This window comes from Pan troglodytes, chromosome 5 (assembly GCF_028858775.2).
Source record: "Pan troglodytes isolate AG18354 chromosome 5, NHGRI_mPanTro3-v2.0_pri, whole genome shotgun sequence".
In the NCBI taxonomy this organism is placed as follows: Eukaryota; Metazoa; Chordata; class Mammalia; order Primates; family Hominidae; genus Pan; species Pan troglodytes.
In genome coordinates this window covers 58,923,730-58,944,401 of record NC_072403.2, presented here as the reverse complement: position 1 = coordinate 58,944,401, position 20,672 = coordinate 58,923,730, and the positions used below count along the sequence as shown (strand labels likewise).

Sequence of the window (20,672 nt, the reverse complement as noted above, 5' to 3'; positions counted from 1 at the left end):
AAGGTGGAACAATTTGCTTTTTCTCCCTACTTGATTTCTCCAAAATTCAGAAACTATTCATATTATTTTTATTTATATAAGTTCAATAAAAATCTACTCTCTTTATATGAGGATACAATTAGAAACATTAGTTATATTACCAAGGCTTTGACTGAAAATGTCATATTTAAGAATGTGCATAAAACATCCGGCTTTAAGAGTTCTCAGCCTTATCGTGAGTAAAACCTGTCACTTCCTAGCAGGCCCAAGAACCTTAAGACCCTAAGTGAAGCCTAAAGTCTACCTCTCTTTGACTTCCTAGCCTCAAGAGATTTTTAAATCTGAAATTCCTATATGATCAATGTAGGAAAAAAAAGTTTCTTAAAAAAAACTGCAATACACCTGTTGTTATCCACACGTACACCGGACTGTTTCATGAATTCTCCTAGTTTCCTCCAGGATTGGACTACAACACGCCAACTAAAAACAAAAGCTTCTGTTCGTAAAGCCCTTTAAGCTGAAACTATTCAAATTTTAAGAAACAAGTCTCATGCCTGATATATGAGCCACACAACAATATCATGACCAGAGACATTCAAACATAAATCAGGAGGAGAATCTGATGTTTTTGTGAAAGCTGTAGACAGCTTTTCCCATGACATCAGAACCATATCATAAGACTTTTACCCCCACTTAATGCTACTTTTTTCACTTGACAGGATAATGGTGTAATTGAAATTTCATAATCAATAGCTTCTGCTGGTAACTTAACAGAACCTAACCCAAGAAATCCTTTAGTACTCATTGGTTAAAAAAGAAAATATCTGTGTTATTGCTAGTAGTACATGCTGTACCTAGATAAATCCCTCTGATAAAGTTGAGACCCATGTACACAAAATAAGAAAACAGGTCGCATGATTACATGGTCTCACCTAATTCCCTGCGGTCACTGGTCTACTCAATTAGTTGTTCTTAAGCCTAGGTTCATGGCTCAAAACCATTATGCAAATTGGAATTGTCATATTACTATTAACTTTGTTACTTGTTAAATTTCTGCAGAAGTACCACACCTAACAATAACGCTGGCCCAGCATTTTGAGTAACAAAGACTATGGAATAGACAAAAATCAAACTTAATAATGGAATCCAGGTAGACACAGCCTGAGAGTCATTCCCTTCAAACGTCCCTTCTTGCCCAAATGTGGCTTAAAAGGGTTTTGACACGGACTCCTAGTTGCTAATCATTCTCCCCAACATGGGATGAGACTAGAAACCAGGACTGGTCTATGCTGGTACTATGGGATGTCAAAACCTAACTACAGGATGACTGATCAGAGAAAGTTACTGATCAAAAGGGGAAAATGTGAAAGTTGTTAAAATAAAAATGGAGCCACTAATGTTAAGAAAACCCTGACAAAGAGAGCTGAGGAAGGCCATGAAGAGAAGGTTCTCAGGCTTCTATGACTGGTTAACAAAAAAGACTACAAAAAACACAGCTCTGCACAAAGGCCATCACAGCCTTATACAAAAAATATTTTTGCTAAGGACATCTGCCCAAGAAACTGTCTGTACAATCTCAGACTGGCGTCCCCCTTGTTACTGATCTTTGTAGTCAAGGATTAAGTATTTCAAAACAATTATGTAATCCTCATTTTTTCCTTTAAAAACTTTTGTTTCCCTGAATAGTTTACTATGGCATGTGTATTCCCATTGCAATGTATTATTCTCAAATAAATGTCTTTTAGAGAGTCTATCTGCTTATTATTTAGGTTGACATAACAGTGCTAGAGACTCTAGTGGCAATCCACTAGGTGTTTAATAGGTACTTGTTAAATATACTAGCACACAGAATTGTGAAAAAGAGTCTTCAAGAAATTCAAATATTTTATGAAAACTACAAGATTCCAAATGGAATTAATTTAAAAATAATGCATCTGAATTTTAAGAACAAGTTGTTTTTAAAAATTCTATATAAGGACTAAGTATATAGTTTTAGGTTTTACATTTAAGTCTTTAATCCATCTTGATTTGATTTTTGTGTGTCCTGTAAGGAAAGGATCCAGTTTCCATCTTCTGCACATGGCTAGCCGCTTATCTCAGCACCATTTATTGAATAGAGTCCTTTCCCACACATAGCAAAATTTTCAAAATATAGAATAACTTTTAATGAGCCGTAAGAAAATGCTAGTGCTGTTTTAATCTAAACCACTACCACAATGAGTTTACAGTTAGTATAAAAATGACTTGAATATATTTTTCTAATATAACTCTTTTTCCCAAATCAGTTAAGCTAGCATGCAAACTCTATGGTAGTAGTATGGGTTACTACATCTGTCCTACATATTATTCTATACCCTAGAAACCTAGCATATTCTAGCCTTTAAATTCTAAGTTATTTGAGAAAGTTAAGTACAGCTTAGCAAAACTTGTTTATTCTAAGCTTTAACTCAGAACACCAATCAAGTAATTTTATCAGGATTGGCAAAGGACCATCTTTCTTTTCACCATTGCCTCAGTTGTTTAAAAAACAAAAACAAAAACTTAGTACCTGGCACAGATGTAGAATCCTCTGCACACCAGCGACAACTGCTCCAATGATCTGAGGTCCAAGTCACTAGACACCACCCATCGGAAGATGTACATCAGGACCTCCATTGGCAACACTGCAAAAGAAAATCATCCTTCAGTGACTCTCCTCTATGTCATTCTATTGTCACAACTACATTCCCAGTACATTTATACCTTCCTAGAAATTTATAATCACACCCTCTGTATTGCTCAGAGCTAAAGCATGAATGTATTTAGCTACTCAATAATAATAATGAATGGTTCTTAACATCAAGACATAAATATCTTTGTTTTTTCAGTATAGATCTGAAGCTACTTTTTATAAAGCACTCTTTTCCCTCATAAGATTATTTTGCCAGACATATTAAAATAAATGTTTTAGAAAAATAATCTATGTGTGTGTGATCCATATTGCATCTATTAACACTAAAGTTATTTTCATCTCCTTGAAAACTTTTAATTGTCCTCCTCTGAAAAAGCCCTGAACCAAACAATATTTAACATATTAAAAATACATGAATTTCTTTTTTTTTTTGAGACAGGTTCTTGCTCTGTTGCCCAGGCTGGAGTGCAGTGATACAATCTCAGCTCACTGCAGCCTCTGCCTCCCGGGTTCAAGTAATTCTCGTGCCTCAGCCTCCCAAGTAGGTGGGACTACAGTCATGCGCCACGACGCCCAGCTAATTTTTGTATTTTTAGTAGAGGTGGGGTTTCACCATGTTGGCCAGGCTTATCTTGAACTCCTGGCCTCAAGTGATCCTCCCAACTCAGCCTCCCAAAATGCTGAGATTGCAGGCGTGAGCCACCATGCCCGAACAAAAATCCATTAATTCCTAAACATTCAGTCTGTCTCAGGACAATTGTCCAACATGGCTGAAATGCTACCTCAACAACTCAGACTTACCCTGTTAGATCTTTACTGAAAAAGGTATGGCATCCTTAAACAACAGCACTACAAACTGTTCTGCTTCAGATTGTAAAGCAGCTTACTACTGGGCTGGGCGCGGTGCCTCACGCCTGTAATCCTAGCACTTTGGGAGGCCGAGGTGGGCAGATCATGAAGTCAGGAGTTCGAGACCAGCCTGGCCAACATAGTGAAACTCTGTCTTTACTGAAGATACAAAAATTTAGCTGGGTGTGGTGGCACACGCCTGTAATCCCAGCCACTTGGGAGGCTGAGGCAGCAGAATTGCTTGAACCCAGGAGGCGGAGGTTACAGTGAGCCGAGATTGCACTACTGCACTCCAGCCTGGGTGACAGGGCACGTCTCCATTTCAAAAAACAAAACAAGACAAAACAAAACACAAAACAGCTTAATAGTATATGCAAATGATAATTATAACTAGATCTTCCACCATATTCTGAACTAAAGCAGCAGTTATCTGGCAAATTATCTGACCTTATAAATTTGGAAATCTTTAAGGTTAAGATATTTCTCACTGAGTTATGAAAAACAAGTATTCACACCTGATATGTGAGTCTGACTGCTCTCAAGCTCAGGCTGACACAGTTTAAGCACAGACTCCTGAAATGTGAGTTGCTGCTGGAAGTAGGACAAGAGATCTGCCATTTTGCTGTCATCATCATTATCTTCAATGCTGAAAAAAGGGAGGTGAATAAATTAAGTGCCTCAGTCTACAAGCGTACAGTTTAGAAACTGATTTTTCATAGCATTTTCAAATTTGCTTTACAAAAAGTCACCTAAAGCTTATTCAACATGTGATACATTTTTAAATGTGATGAATTTATCCTGTCTTACAAAGGAATACTGTATCAAGTTTTTCAAAGAAAAAAGCTTCAGTAATTATCATCCAGAAAGAGTTAGAATTTTTGGATACAGGTGTTGAGATTTAACTAATTTTATTGTACAGTAGAGATTTTATGAGTTACTGCAAGCTTTCAAATGATTTCGAAAATCTTAACGTAGTATGTTCTTTAACCTTAATTTTTTCTAACTGGATAAAAACCAAATCTACAGATGTCATCTGAGGTAGTTACTTACCAAGGGTTTTCTAACAGATTTGCCTTATCAGCCTACCTTTAGAGAGGAAAATACCTACTTTGAAAACATCTTAGGGTTCACAAATCATCTACCAGTATACACAAATGTGTAGTGAATGGTGCTAGAAAAATGAGCTTTCTATTTTTACTGAAGTAAATCTTAAAGATGATCAGACTTACAAAGAGGATTGGATGAAGGCGAAGTTAGAAAACCAGGAAGTTTCAAGTGATGTAGACTTAAAAAAAAAAAAAAAAACCAGGAAGGGCATTTTGTAATACAACAAAATATAAGTGTGGTTGAGGCGAGATGGACTCAATGGCTATTCTACAAACATGTTACAGGAAAGAAAAAAAAAGGCAAACTTTCAGGGCTTATCAGATCTTATTTTAAAAAAAAGATGAATCCTTAAAGAACTTTCATAGCGTCTGGGTTTGTATAAAAAATGGGAAAGAAAAGAAATGCCTCTTTAATATTTTAATACAATCTTTCTTAACAGCATCTGGCACATATTTATAAAACTGGCTAAGAGCTGAGTCTAAACGACTCTACCCAAATTTAAAGAAGGTTTAGAAAAAACCCAAGTGATTCATTTTAAGTATGAACTACCTCACACTGTTAACTCTAATTTGGTGAACAATATTATTAGCTGAAAATTTAAACAGGCTATTAATATTGACCTCGTTGGGAATGTTTTTAATATGACTTATCCAAAGCTTAAGTGTTAATACCATATGCAGTTAAAAAACATTGGCAATAAGCATATGTTATCAATAAAGGTGACAATTATTTCATGACAGAGGGAATATATTAATATAATAGCTAATATAATATTTCATTACCAAAACTTTTTTCTCTGTACTGTCTATTTTTAACCTGACATTCTCTCATGGGTACAGACTCCCTTCTCTTCTAATATCAGCAAATTGAGTTTTGGGAGATAGTGCAATTAAGCCAAAACAATTTTATAATTGTCTTGCAAAAGTATTGCCTTAAAAATAAGTTTTCTTGATCTTTATCCATATAAAACCAACGCTACTTCATGGCTTTGATGCAGTGGCAACTATACAATTCAAACATGATTTCTTTTAGGAATATATTCTGCACCTGTGCTTTTAAATAAATGTTAGAGTTTTAATGTTTTACTAAAAACATTAAGAGAATAATAACATCTTTTATAGTTCAGCATTTTCCTAATAAAATTAGAAGCCTTTTTTAAAATGTAAAATTTCAAACATATACGAAAGGAAACTAGTGTAATAAACTCCCATGTACCCATCACTCAATTTTAACCATTATTAATATTTTGCCAAATTTAGCCTAATTACATTTTAAAACTTTCTACTTCAAATAGGTTTCAGAAAGTTGAAATGTGTCCTTTAATTTACTCCTTTCAGTAACTACTGCTTTTATTTTTTTAAACCGTTTTTTTGTATGTTTATTTTTGTATCTGTTTAAAAGGTGCATTTCTATGTGTTATCTTGCAATTTCCCTAATTAAAAAATTTCTACAACTTTATAAACAAAGATATACTAAAGAGTATAGAGCTCAACAGAATTAGCACCATCTTAAGAGTCAACATGGCAAAGATGCTTAACTTTAACAAACTCTATGCATTACTATCTATCAAATTATATACGCACTAGCTGTTTCCAACGCCATCACCATCTGGAGACCGGGTATAAGTAATCTTGAACTCTATATCAGGTACAAGTTGCATAGCCCTACGATAAAACTTGATGGCTAAAAGAAGAAATAAAGCTAAATTAGCTGTGACCACACATTTTTGTCATTTCCTTTGATTACCCTTAACTGTGGTTTAATTTGGTAACTTTCTTTACAAACGGCCAAATTCTGTTTTTCTACATGCAACAGTAGTTCAGTGACACAAAACTATTTCCAAACCTTAATGCTCAGAAAGAAACTTTTCCCTAAACTTAAGATGTTGTATTTTACTCTTATATATTAGCCCTTCCCATATTTTTCCTCACCCTCTTACGTATCATGATTTTTAAATAGTTGTCTTTCTTTGGGCTCTGAAGATGCAATTGCTATAGCCAACAAAAATACTTCTCTCTTTTTTAAGACAAGGTCTCACTCTGTTGTCCAGGCTGGAGTGCAGTTGGCACGATCTTGGCTCACTGCAGACTCCACCTCCCAGGTCCAAGTGATTCTCCCACCTCAGTCTCCTGAGTAGCTGGGGCTACAGGCATGCCCCAGCCAGCACACTCAGCTAATTTTTAAATTTTTTGTAGAGACAACATCTTGCTATATTGCCCAGGCTGGTCTTGAACTCCTGGGTTCAAGCGATCCTCCCACCTCAGCCTGCCAAAGTGCTGAGATTAGAGGTGTCAGCTACCATGCCTGGCCAAAAACACTTCTAAGCAAACTTTTCTAAGACACAGAGTTGAGGAAAATTAAATGCTTCCTACTGGGTGGAATAAATAGTTTTTGGTTTTGTTTTTTAATTATCCTTTAAATTTAACTTCTTTTAGCCCAGCTGCCTCTTATTTACCTAAGTAATCTTCAAAACTTATTTTTTACAAATTTCCTAGACAGGTAGTTTAGAGCTGTAATATTCAATAACTCTCCCCACAGAGATACACCAGTAGAACTTGGAGCTATAGAGGCTGACTAGTTCTTTTTCCCTACAAAGGAGTTTATGATTCAATATATTCTGCCATGTTCTATTATTCTGGATGAATTACCATACACTAAGTGGAGATGCGAATTTCACAAACCAATGAAGGCTGCACAGGGACTTGATCAACTGGGCCTTTCTAAAAATCTAAAGAAAAATATCACTAGAAGAAACTTGCATATAAATGCAGTAACTCTGAATGATGTTAGTTTTGGGGCATTTTCAAACGATTCAAGCACAAGGATTTTTCCTATGCATCAATTATTATCTTTACTATCACAAAAGGAAAGCATAATTACAAACCTAATATGGCAAATAGTCCTATCACTTTATTTACACATTTCTATTGGGTTAATAAAAGACACAAAGCTGACACATATATTACCACATATTTCTGTTGGTAATATGTAAATTGGAACTTAGAAAGAAAAACATGTATTTTTTCCTCAATTTATCCTTTATATTCCCATCCTCTGAAGTAATTTTCACCTATAAAAAGAGCATATTTTAAAATGAATAATTTTTAAATACTTTATTAATGAAGAATAACTAAAGCTAAATGTAAAAAAAAGTTATTTTGCTCATCCTACCAACATGATGATGTTTCCCAGCAATATTTTTTTGCAAAAAGACAGGTTATATAGAAAAACAATTTCTATTTTTTATTTTTTAAAAAACAATTTCAAATATAGCTGGCCCTCTGTATTCATGGGTTTCACATTCTCTGATTCAACCAACTACAGATCAAAAATATTTAAAATAAATACAAATTTTAAAAAAAATACAGTATAATAACTATTTACATGATAAGTAAGTTATATGTAAATATTACACCATTCATATAAAGGACTTGAGCATTTTGGTATCTACAAAGGGTCCTGGAACCAATTTCCAATGAGTACTGAAGGAAGAATGTATTAAGAAAAGTGATGTTCTATACCAAATAAGTTATAGAAAAAAAAATATGGTTAATAACAGAGTCATTATTCAGAAATGTTATGATATGAACCTGGGCTCTGAATTTTTACCTTCATAGAGAGCTCCATTTTGTTCTTCTTCTACTGCTTTTAGAAAGAGTTCTCGAGCCTATAAAAATATAAAGTAAAAATTTTTGAAAACCTGCATTAAAAATTAGTATGGATGGCAGGAGGGCCTTTTTAATAAATTGTGCAAAATAACTGGATATTCATAGGCAAATTAATGAACCTTGACCTAAACCTCATACTTTACATAAAAATTAACTTGACTGGATCATGGACTTAAATGTAAAATCCATAAACCTTTTAGAAGAAAAGAAAACAAAGAAAATCTTGGAGACCTAGGACTAGGCAAAGAGTTCTTGACACCAAAAGCACCATTCACAAAAGGAAAAACTGATAAACTGGACCTTGTCAGAATTAAAAATTTTTGCTCTGTGAAATGCCCTGTTAAGAGGATGAAAATATTTACAAGCCACATATTCAATAAAAGACTTGCATCTAGAATACAAAAAGAACTTCCAAAACATCAAAAATATTAGCATCTGGCTGGGCGCGGTGGCTCACGCCTGTAATCCCAGCACTTTGGGAGGCTGAGGTCGGCAGATCACCTGAGGCCAGGAGTTCGACACTGGCCTGGCCAACAAGATGAAACCCCATCTGTACTAAAAATACAAAAATTAGCCGGTCGTGGTGGCACACGTCTACAGTCTCAGCTACTCTGGAGGCTGAGGCAGGAGAATCACTTGAACCTGGGAGGCGGAGCTTGCTGTGAGCTGAGATCGTGCCACGGCACTCCAGCCTGGGGTGACACAGTGACACTCCATCTCAAAAAAAAAAAAAAAAAAAAATTATATATATATATATGTAATCCAATTAGAAAAGACATCAACAGATATTTCAGAGAGAGAATATATATTAATAGATGAAAAATAAGCACACGAAAAGATGTTCAACATCACAAGCCATTAGGGAAATGCAAATTAAAATGACAAGGAGATACCACTACATACCTATCAGAATGGCTATTAATAAAATTAAAGGCCAGGTGCAGTGGCTCACTCCTGTAATCCCAGCACTTTGGGAGGCTGAAGCAGGTGGACTGCTTGAGGTCAGGAGTTCGAGACAAGCCTGACCAACATGGTGAAACCCCAGGCTCCCAAAGTGCTGGGATTACAGGAGTGAGCCACCGCACCCAGCTAGATTGCTAATATTTTTAATATTGTGTTTTGGAAGTTCTTTTTGCATTCTAGATACAAAATACAAATTTGTAAAAATACAAAAATTAGCCCAGCGTTACTGACAGGGCCTGTAATCCCAGCTATTTGGGAGGCTAAGGCACGAGAATCGCTTGAACCCGGGAGGCAGAGGTTGCAGTGAGCTGGAATCACACCACTGCACTCCAGCCTGGGCGACAAAGTGAGACTCTGTCTTAAAATAAATAAATAAATTAATTAAATTAAATTAAAAAGTAGCAACACTAAATGCTGATGAGGATGAACTGGATCACTCATACATTGCTGGTGGGAACTTAGTATAAGATACTCTAGAAAACACTTTGGCAGTTTCTTTTAAAATCAAACATGTACTTACTATAGAACTTAGCAATTGTACTCTTGGGGTTTCATCCCAGAGAAGTGAAAATTATGTTCATGCGAAAACCTACACACATATTTCCATAGCTCCATTCATAATAGCCAAATATTGGAAACAACTCAAATGTCCTTCAACCAATAAATGGTTAAACTGGGGTACATCCATACCATGCAATACTATTCTGCAATAAAAAGGAACAAACTACTGATACATAGTAACTTGGACTGATCTTGAGGGAATTATACTTAGTGAAAAAAGCCAATCTCAAAAGGTTACATACTGGATGATTCCACTTATACAACATTCTTGGAATATCAAAATTACAAAACGGAGAACAGACTAGTGGTTGCCAGTGGTTATGAATGGCTAGGGAAAGGGAGTATATAACTATAAAACAGTTCTGTATCTTGATTGTGGTGGTGGTTACATGAAGCTACCTTGTAATAAAACTGCAAACAACTATTTATACACATACACACAGACAAGCGATTGTAAACTCAGGAAATCCAAGTAAACTGTGGATTGTTCCAATGTCTATTTCCTCGTTTTTGATATTGTACTATAGTTATGCAAGTTGTTACCATCGGAGGAGGTTAAAGGGCACACAGGACTTCCCTATACCTGTGGACCTGTAATTATTTCAAAATAAAAATTAAGAGGAGATAGAAGGTAAGTCATCATGGTAATGCCAATTATTTGATGACTAATTATAAACACAAACTTGGATCTGATGGTAAAAAGATGGCAGCCTCTATGGAAGAAGAATAAGAAATGAAATGGTATGCTGTGCCTACTCTGTGTGAGTAAGTACCAGAAGAGATATGAATGTTAGACAGCATTCAAAATATTTTCAGTGTGAAAATATTTCAAAATTTTCCAGAATAAGGAAATGATTAATGCATTATTGTAAGCTGATCAATTCAAAATATAACAAAATACTGCATGAAATTAAGACCTCTGGAAAGACATTAACATGTGAGCAATCTTTTTGGTTCTATTAATAAATTCAGAAAATTCTGTTTTTTCTTTTTGGTTCTGTTAATACATTCAGAGACACCAATCTTTTAGGAACCACATGAATCCCGGAGGTCTATAAATTAACAAAAGACAGCTCAATGAAGACAGTGTACCTACAGAGAAAAAAGCCATGCAGGAGTAGTGGTACCATCCAAAGTACCTAGAAGAAATTGTGAGAAATATATAAACTAGTATACTAGTCAAAATTTTTATTTTACAAGGTATGTGTTTATGTCCCGAAAGTCTGGTTATAATGCCTACTTACTGTGTCAGTGAAAATTTCCATGTGCCAAAAAAAAAATGTAATTTGTTACAATATCTATAATACTTAACTTTTCTTCTTTTGCCTGTTCTTGTTTTCCTTTGGTATCTGCCGATGTTTTCTGGAGAGAGCCTCTTGCTGCTCTGCAAGGTCGATTTTCTAAATTGCTAGAGCTTACACCTGGAGCAAGTTCAAACATCCACTGAGCTCGGAACATCTGGAGTTGTGCCTACGGGGAGAACAGCATTTTAGGACTCATCAAGGAAGGGTAGCTCAACTCTGGAACAATGTATCAATATGTCCAACATCTATCTACTTCCACGTATATACTTATTACTCTAAGTCCAGAAATCACTGTCTTCTGAATTATTAAATATCCATTAAATACATCTTTTAAAATAATTTTCTGCTCAAAACTTAAAGAATCAAGAAAATTAGCATAAAATACATGTCAGTACACCAAAAGTCAAATTATATTGGAGAACCAAATTTTAATTAGAATTGAAAATATAAGCCATCACTTACAGACTGAAGTTATAAGCTTCCAATAATTTTTTAATGACTATATCATCTAGTAGACATTAAGAATGCTGCCAAAAATTCTGTAGGTAAGCCCAAAATCTATTAACATTCTGTATTTCAAAAAGAAAATGTTTTTTCAAATATTTATTATTTCAAAAATGTAAAGGCCAGGCACAGAGGCTCATGCCTATAATCCCAGCACTTTGGGAGGCCGAGGCAGACGGATCACCTGAGGTCAGGAGTTCAAGAACAGCCCGGCCAACATGGTGAAACCCTGTCTCTACTAAAAATACAAACAAATTAGCCAGGTGTGGTGGCGGGCACCTGTAATCCCAACTACTTGGGAGGCTGAGCCATGAGAATTGCTTGAACTTGGGTGGCAGAGGTTGGCAGTGAGCAGAGATCGTGCTACTGCACTCCAGCCTGGGCAATGGAGCGAGACTCCATCTCAAAAAAAAAAAAAAAAATTAAAAGCACATAAAAAGTGAACCCTATAAGGTAGACTCTGGTGTGTTGCCCAGATTCCCTTTCAGAAATAAAGAACTTGTTACCCAAACTGCTGAGAGTTCTATCTGAAAACACTTGAGTTGTCAGCCCTTTTGGGTATTGCCTCAGCAAAATCACACTGTCCTCTCAATCCCCACCCAATGACTGATCAACGGCTAATAAAGTCTTGGCTCTCTGCAACTCAGGTCATCTCTGAAAGGGTATTTCATCTTCAGAACTCCCTCGAGGATGGCTAAGCAGTCCATTAAGACTGCATTGCAGCTGGTCTTCTCCCTGCCCATTTGTTTCCCTCTTTCCCTTCCATAGGTGTTGATCCCAAGAGTACTACTTAATAAACTTCCTGCACAGCAATCTTCACCTAGTCTGCTTCCTGGGGAACCCAAACTGGGTTACACGCTCTGCCCAAAGGCAGCCATTGCTAACAGGGATGCATATGTTATTCCTGGCTTCCTTTTTTTTTTAAAAAAGACGTATCTAGAATGTTTTAAATTAATTTTTCTCTATATTCTGTACACTGCTTTGTTGCTACGCTTTTAACCTGTTACACATAGATCTCTGACCTGCAGAATCTTTAGCAGCATTCAATGTCTACTAGATGAGCTGTTCCAAATAATTATTATTAACCTTACAAGTGCAGTGAGACACACTTAACTAGTTACAGCAACTTTTTTTCTCTTTTAATGTATAAAGATTTACTTCATCCTTTTAAATGGCTGTAGTGTTTTCACTGTATGGATGCATCATTACTTAATAACAGGTAATGAATATTTAAGTTGTATGATGTTTTTCCAGATAAACAATGCTATACTAAACATCTTTATACTTGCATATTTACTTTCCCCACTATTTCCTTAAAATTAATTTCCTGGAAGTAGAATTGCTGTATCAAGGGAATGCATGTTTTTCATCTTGATCCATATCACCAGTCTGCCCTCCAGAAAGATTACATTTTCATGTGCACTGCATGAGTGTTCTCACAGCCTGGACAGCGATGCACATTATTCACCAATCTGATTAAATTATTAATGAGGCTAATTATCTCTTCAAATATTTAATGGCCATTTGTATTATTTTGCCATTAACAGTCCACTCATATCTTTTTATCCTCTGTTCTTCCAAATATATGAGTGCTCTATGTAATGAGATGAATCCTCTGCCCATATATAATAAACAGTTTTTCCAGCTGGCTATTTCTCTTAACTTTATTTATGATGCCTTTTCTTATACACAGGTTTTAAACTTTTAGGTGGTCAAACCCATCAATCTTTTTAAGATTATGGGTTTTGAGTCATGCGTAAGCCTTAGTTTGAATACTTTAAACCCATGTTAAACTACAAGCAGCCATTATTGATATTTCTTTTCACAAAGAAAGCCATAACATAGTTTTAAGTATTCTATAAACCAGTATGGAAACAGTTAAATTCAATGCAAACAGTAATAACCTACAAATACCCATGATTATGATCAATTTCTGCATATGTATGGGAACAATGGAATAAAAATCAAAGACACAATTGAAGAAACATGCCTGCAGATCTGTTTCAGCAGGACTTTCATTTTCTTCATCATCATCTGCTCTGACAGTATCAGAATGACAATCTTCCTCAGCTTCTGCCTGAGGGGGGAAAACCCAAATAATGTCAGGAATATAAACACACCAGTTGCCCTCTGCAATCTACATTTCTCATTCAGCCACTTTCTATTTAGTACCATACTGTCAACAATTTGTGGAACCCACTTTGAGTAGCAAGGCTGTAGGGGGCACTTGAGACCTTACTATTAATTTCCAAAGGAAAATGAGTCTGAAAAGCATATTCTCTACTCCAACCCACAGTACTCACGTTATTGTGAATCCTAACATTTCCCCCCCGCCAAATTTAACATCAGTTGCATCCATCCAAAAATCAATTTAATTACAGTTGTCCCTCAGTATCCACAGGGGATTAGTTCCAGGAGCCCCCAGGACACCAAAATCCCTGGGTTTTCCAGTCCCTCATATGGCATATTTGCATATAACCTATGCACATCTTCTCATATACTTTAAGTCATCTCTAGGTTACTTATAATGTAAATGCCATGTAAATAGTTCTTGTAGTATATTTTTCCTAATTTGTATTATTTTTTATTGTTGTATTGCTTTTTTTCCCCCAAATATTTTTGATCCACAGTTGAATCCCAGGATACAGAACCTGCAGGTACAGAGGGCCAACTGTGTTATATAAAGTAACAATTCAAGTCTATTACTATTCATAAATGATTTATGATTAATCTAATTAGGTAAATGAAGCCAAATTCTTCATTAATATACATAACTACTGATAATCTATAATAAAAATTATTTTCTCTTTTTCTGGCCAGGTGCGGTGGCTCACACCTGTAATCCCCACACTTTGGGAGGCTGAGGCAGGAGCATCACTTGAGGTCAGGAGTTCAAGACCAGCCAAGCCAACATAGTGAAACCCCATCTCTACTAAAAATACAAAAAATCAGCCAGGCGTGGTGGTACACGCCTGTGGTCCCAGCTAATCGGGAGGCTGAGGTGGGAGGGTTGCTTGAGCCTGAGAGATGCAGGTTGCAGTGAGCCGAGACTGCGCCATTGCACTCCAGCCTGGATGACAGAGACCCCATCACAAAAAAAAAAAAAAAAAAAAAAAAGGAAAAAAGAAAAGAAAAATATTATTTTCACTTTTTCTTCTTAGAAAAAAATGAAATAAAATTAGAACATCTTTGGTATTTTTTTAGTTCTACAAGACTTTAAAACTTTTTATGAGAAAAACACTTAAAGAGAATTAATCCCTAAGTACTCATGACCCAACTTCAATAATTATCAATGTAATTCCTTAGATCAAATATCAAGTCACAGTATTCATATTTCTCAAGATGTCATATGTAAAATACATATATTTCACAGTTTGTGAAATCAAGATTCAAATAAAGTCCACATTGTAATTGCTTGCTATGTCTCAAGTCTTTTGTAATCCTCACTCTTTTTTCTTGTAATTTATTTGGGATGAAACTGGGTCGTTTTTCTGTAGAAGCTAGATTTTGCTGAGGTGTCAATAAATATGTTCCTTTGACCTCTTACTCTTATTTCCTATAAATTGTGGCAGGATCTTGAAAGGCTAGATTAGATTCTGCTATTTCTTTTTTCTTTTGCAAGACTGCCTCATAGGTCATATTGTATTTTCCATCAGGAGGAGAAATGTTCTGGAATGCAGTTGACAAGGTGCTGTGACAGATGTTCCAAACATAATTGAGTCTAAGGCAAAAAGCCCAAATAATTTAAGTGTCCATAAACTTCTACAAGTCCCAAAACAGAAAATACTCTAATGTTTCATGTTAATGTAATACAACATTGCTTCTTTATAGTTATCTTCTTCACAGGTAAGTTTAATGATACCAATCAGATATAACTTGATACTTGAATTTTTTTTGATATTGTAGAATAAACAAATCCACTGGGTTCTAGGTTAAAATGTATTGTTAGGTGGCTAAAAATAACAACTTTGTTTCAGAAAATAGTAACATTTAGTTGTCCTATGGAGTTCAGCAAATAGTTATTGCTTTCTTGCGACAGAGTCTCCTTATGCAGCCCAGGATGGCCTCAAACTCCTGAGCTCCAAAGATCCTTCTGCTCCACCTCTTGAGTAGCTGAGACTACAGGCTTGTGCAGCCATACCTGGCTGTAGCAGATAGTTTTTCCTTCATGGATCACTTAAGAGAATACAGTCCAGGCAGGGTGTGGTGGCTCATGCCTGTAATCCCAACACTTTGGAAGGCTGAGGTGGAAGGACTGCTTGAGCCCAGGAGTTTGAGACAAGGCTGGGCAACATGGCAAGACCCCGTCTCTACAAAAAATACAAAAATTACCAGGGGGTGGTGGTACACAGTAGCCCCAGCTACTCGGGAGGCTGAGGTGAGAGGATCGCTTGAGCCTGGGAGATGGAGGTTGCAGTGAGCCGAGACTGCACCACTGCTCTCCAACCCAGGAGACAGAGAGAGACCCTGTCTCAAAAAAAAAAAAAAAAAAAACCCACATATATATATATATATATTCCGTAAGATGATGTCACTTCTTTTATACAGCTAGCATGTTATTAAATGTGTTCTATGCAAATATGACTTCTGTGTATTTTATATGTACTAGGAAAGCTTAGTCAAAGACTTTTAATAGTAAATGCTTTTGTAAAGAAACCCCTTCTATTTTATCTGTCTATAAATCCAATTTTTATATATTGGATCGGCTTCAGTGGAATAAAGCTAGACTGGAATTACTGTGTGTGACTTGGAGCTTAATAAAGGTTTCAATCAGATGACTTTAATTTTATCCTTTTATTCTCAATAAATGTTTGCTAAATTAAACTAAATCCTACCTTCCAGTGAAAATGGCATGTTGCCTCAGTTCAGTCTGTTAGCTAATAGATTTATTAGCAAATGAAACTTGCTCAACACTTACTGTAAAAAAATGTGGCAATCAGGGAAATGGCCTTCAAGGTAAGCTAGATAATAATAAAACCCACTTAATTTTACTGGTTCCAAAGATGGTAAGTTTTACAATTGCAAATTTTAGTCATATGTTATTTCAGGGTGGCGTGGGGGGAGGGTAATGTTTATATTAACACACATCTTTAACACAGCTACCAGATATACTTGCACTATATTACAGAACATAAATTAGCCTTGCCTCCTATCTTATCTCTGGCAAGCAGACTCAAAGCAGAGGTGCCTTTCAGACTTGAACCAGTTAGTATATGGTAAAATGCTGGGCACACTGTAAAGCACACATCTGTGAAGAAATAAATGAGATCAAGAACTCAGATGAATTTCTAGAAAAATGGAAAATTTAAGGATTAATGTATTGTCAAGTACATTATTTTTTAGTTTCTTTAAGTTGGGAGCTTTTCCTACTAAGAACACCATTAGTAGGAAAATATGTAATGAAAGACTGAGCGTATAAATCCCACTGAGAAGTGTATTTCTCTCTCTTCTCAAGAGTCTGCTTTATTATTGCAAACTCTAAGTACAGGTAATGCGAGGGGACCTGAGTTCTGTGGGGTATCCTTTGTAATTTAGTTTTCTAACTCTTGCCTAGCAGTCATTCTAAACTGACTTCAAGAGCTTCCCCTGCTCTGTCCAGTTGGCTTGCATACGCTGCTTGCTCTATCTGGAATGCCTTCTTCCTCACTTAGCTATTTCTACTCATTCTTCAAGATTCAGCTCAGGGTTCATCTTAGTCAGAAGCATTTTTCAACATTTTTGTGTTCCCATAACACTTGTGCTTACTTTTATCACAACATTTGTACTGAGGTTGGCTGTTTCATTTACTAGATTTAAGGCATCCAGGACAGGAACACATCTCAGTTACCTCTGTAACCATAAGGTCAAACACATTGCTTGATTTGTAGTAAAGGCCTGTCTAGGCCTCAGCTGTCATGTCTATGGGACATCTATAAAGAGGTATGGTGATCTACTGAGGTCCCTTTTCATGTGACATTCTGTGATTAAAAGTTTATCATAAATCACCTTGCAGGTTTGGTTATATTGAAGATCTAGTATTGTACCAGAGTCTCACACTATGCCAGGCTAATAGGTACTCAAAAATATTGGCTGAATCGACAAATAAAATGCCATCTGGATAATGTGTATCTGAAGGATGAGGAAAGGAAATGGGAGAAGTGTAATATAGACAGCATCTTTCTTCTCCCCTGTGTTACAGTGGAGCTCTAAACCATTCTTACTTTGATTTTGACAGTATGATCACAAAAACAAACTATTATATCTGGGATCGGCTGAGTTGACATTTGGTCAATTCAACTACTACTTGAAATAAGTAGGGCCTCAGATGCCACCTGGAGGTTTTCCTTTTATTTTTCATAATCGAGTTTGACCTAAATATCACCTTCACTTGAATAGCTCACGTGTATGAGTAGTCCATGTCTTCATCATGTTACTCCTGTTTCACAGGTGCGATTAATAAATTATAAAGGCTAAGTACTTAATCCCGGTCAGAGAACTACTTCTGAAAGTTTAGGGGCAGGGGCAATTGCCTTTTCTATCCTCCAGATTAATTTAATAAAAATAAATTCAGCCATTCATTTATGCAATAAATATTTGAGTCCACTATAAATTAAATCGTTTGGAATTACTGCATCCCTGATTCTTTAAGCCCCAGCCAGAGATTAGTTTCTCAGATGAACAATTTATTCTAAACCAAAGAAAGGCATAGGGCAGAGACTACGTATTCCAATATGGAACAGTCTCATGGAATCTTCACTGTCAAGCTCTGCAACTTAGCTCAGTCTCTCATTTGGACGGCACCGACGCCGCGGAGACGAACCCTCCAACCCCACTCCGCCAGGACCGCCTGCCAACATCCTACCCAGGGAATGACGCCTCGCGGGGCAGATGCGTCCTACACCCAGGGCTCCTCAAGGTGCCGGCAGGGCCTGTCGGTGGGCCTGGTTTTTCGGCAGAAGAGCAATCAACAAGTGTCTCCTCTTGCCAGAGCTCCCTCCCGAATTCAGGCGCTGTGACAGCTTACCTCAATCTATGCTCAATGCTTCTGATAAAATCCCTCGAGAGGACCGAGACCGGTTCAATATACTCAGTGAGCCGAAAAGGGACATTTTCCCCGGCTGTCCTGCAAACCCTCCTCCTCACATCGAGCTCGGCGGGGGTTGGGGAGGCTCAGCAGGAAGGAATCCTGGGGAGAAGCCAGGGTTGGCACCCCCGCCCCCCGACGCACTCCTTCTCAGGCCAGGGCCCTCTAACGGGTGGCAGCCGTGAAGCTCCCACTCCTCCCAGAGTCCCCGCCGACCCCCAGCCCTAGGCCCGGCCCCTCTGCACACCACGCTCCCGCCCCGCGGCGTCCACCCTCGAGCCCCCTGGCCAGGTTACCATGCTGGCGGGGCGGCCTGCTGCGCTCGAGGGGCTCTCCGTGCCCCCTCTGCACCGCCCCCCGGAGGAGGGGTGCTGGGTGTCCGGGTGTCTACTCCTGCCTGTCTCTGCAGCGGAGCTTAGCAGAGTTCTCGGTCGGAGAAGCGCACCAGGCAGCGGCAATAACTGCGGGCCCGGCGTACGGCAGCCATCTTCGCGGGGCAGGGGGCCAGATCGGGGCGCGCTGGGGTGGCGGCGGCTGCCGGGGACTCGGGGAGTGGAGGGACGCCCGTTGCCAGCCGAGGCGGGGGATTGTGCGAGCACCGGAGCGTCAGCCCTACTGGAGACCCCGGACGCCGCCGCGTAGCTGCCCCCTCAGCTGCGGAAATCTGCGCCGACGCGCCGAGCATGCGCAGTGCCGGTGCTGCCCGTGTGCGCGGCCCGGCCACCCATCCCCGCGGGCTGCCTAGTGGAGGGCTAAGGGTCGCGGACCTACTGTGTACGCGCGCCTGACGCGGGGGGTGAGGCTGCCCGGGTGCCGAACCTCAAGCCCAACCCGCGTGTTGGGCTGAGTGAACACTTAAGCGAACTTGAACAAGCATTACCTCAAAAATTTTTACAACCCAAATTTAGGGGTGGGCCCTTAAAGCAAGCCGCCCTGAGAAGCATCGAACTGGACGTTTGGGACAGTCGCTACAAAGTCCTCGGAGCCTCTGGCTAGAGTCCCGCGCCAGGAATGCGGGAAAACAGTGAAATTTCTCAACAGTCACAGTTGTTATAACAACTAAAGTTTTTGAGAGCACAGACAGACTGGAGATTGAGGAAAAGACGCGCTTTGGTGCCCAGCAGGAGGAAAGAGCCAACGCAAGGCATGTCTCACTACAGATCCCATAATGCAGTGCGAAAAGGGCTTGCGATTCCATGGCCCTGAAACCCAAGTGCCGTGGAGACGGCGCCCGCGAGGCACTCTGGGATTTGTAGTCGGCCGCTCAGGTTTGAGCACCGGAACTTACACTTGGTCCTCGGCCCCACCTCTTAAAGCCCAAACTACCTGATTTCTTCTTGAGTGAATGTACTTGTTCATAAGGTGATACTTTGCTTTTACACAATTTAAATCTTTTAAACTACGGGTTTGCCTGTTTTGTGAAAACTGATAGGCTTCATAGCCTATAACCTTAATTTAGCAAACATTTACTGAGTTTTTAAAGTTTCTAGTGGTGCCAGGGACTAATAGGCTTCCAAACATTCAATGAGTTTACAGAGTTTAAATTTCTAATCCATTCTATTCTGGAGAGATTAAAAATGCAGTACATCGGCTGGGCGCGGTGGCCCACGCCTGTAATCCCAACACTTTGGGAGGCCGAGGCGGGTGGCTCACGAGGTCAAGAGTTCGAGACCAGCCTCACCAACATGGTGAAACCCCGTCTCTACTAAAAATACAAAAATTAGTCGGCTTTGGTGGCGCGCCCCTGTAATCCCAGTTACTCAGGAGGCTGAGGCAGGAGAATCGCTTGAAACCGGGAGGCAGAGGTTGCAGTGTTCGCGCCACTGCACTACAGCGTGGGCGACACAGTGAGACTCCGTCTCAAAAAAAAAAAAATTGTAGTACATCTTTGGCACAGAAATGGAGGTGAAAGTGCTGAGGGAGGGGAGAGAGAGAGAGAGTGAAGGGGAGAGAGAACGAGCTACAATAAGGAAGTCCAAATGCCGTGTTTTGTTTTGCTGAGA

The 20,672-nt window shown here is 38.4% G+C and overlaps 1 protein-coding gene across 2 annotated transcripts in view; it reads right to left on the bottom strand.

Annotated features, from left to right (window-relative positions):
• Positions 1-19,299, bottom strand: part of FBXO9 (F-box protein 9) — a 35,000-nt gene extending 15,701 nt beyond the window's left edge. Inside the window, 7 exon segments of one of the 2 annotated variants that reach the window (NM_001160295.3) lie at positions 2,528-2,642; positions 4,015-4,145; positions 6,190-6,289; positions 8,216-8,273; positions 11,110-11,268; positions 13,597-13,683; positions 18,966-19,299. In NM_001160295.3, coding sequence (NP_001153767.1) covers positions 2,528-2,642; positions 4,015-4,145; positions 6,190-6,289; positions 8,216-8,273; positions 11,110-11,268; positions 13,597-13,683; positions 18,966-18,968 — 653 coding nt within the window. In that variant the 5' untranslated portion in view covers positions 18,969-19,299. 2 annotated transcript variants of the gene reach the window in all.
• Between the last annotated feature and the right edge of the window lie 1,373 nt (positions 19,300-20,672).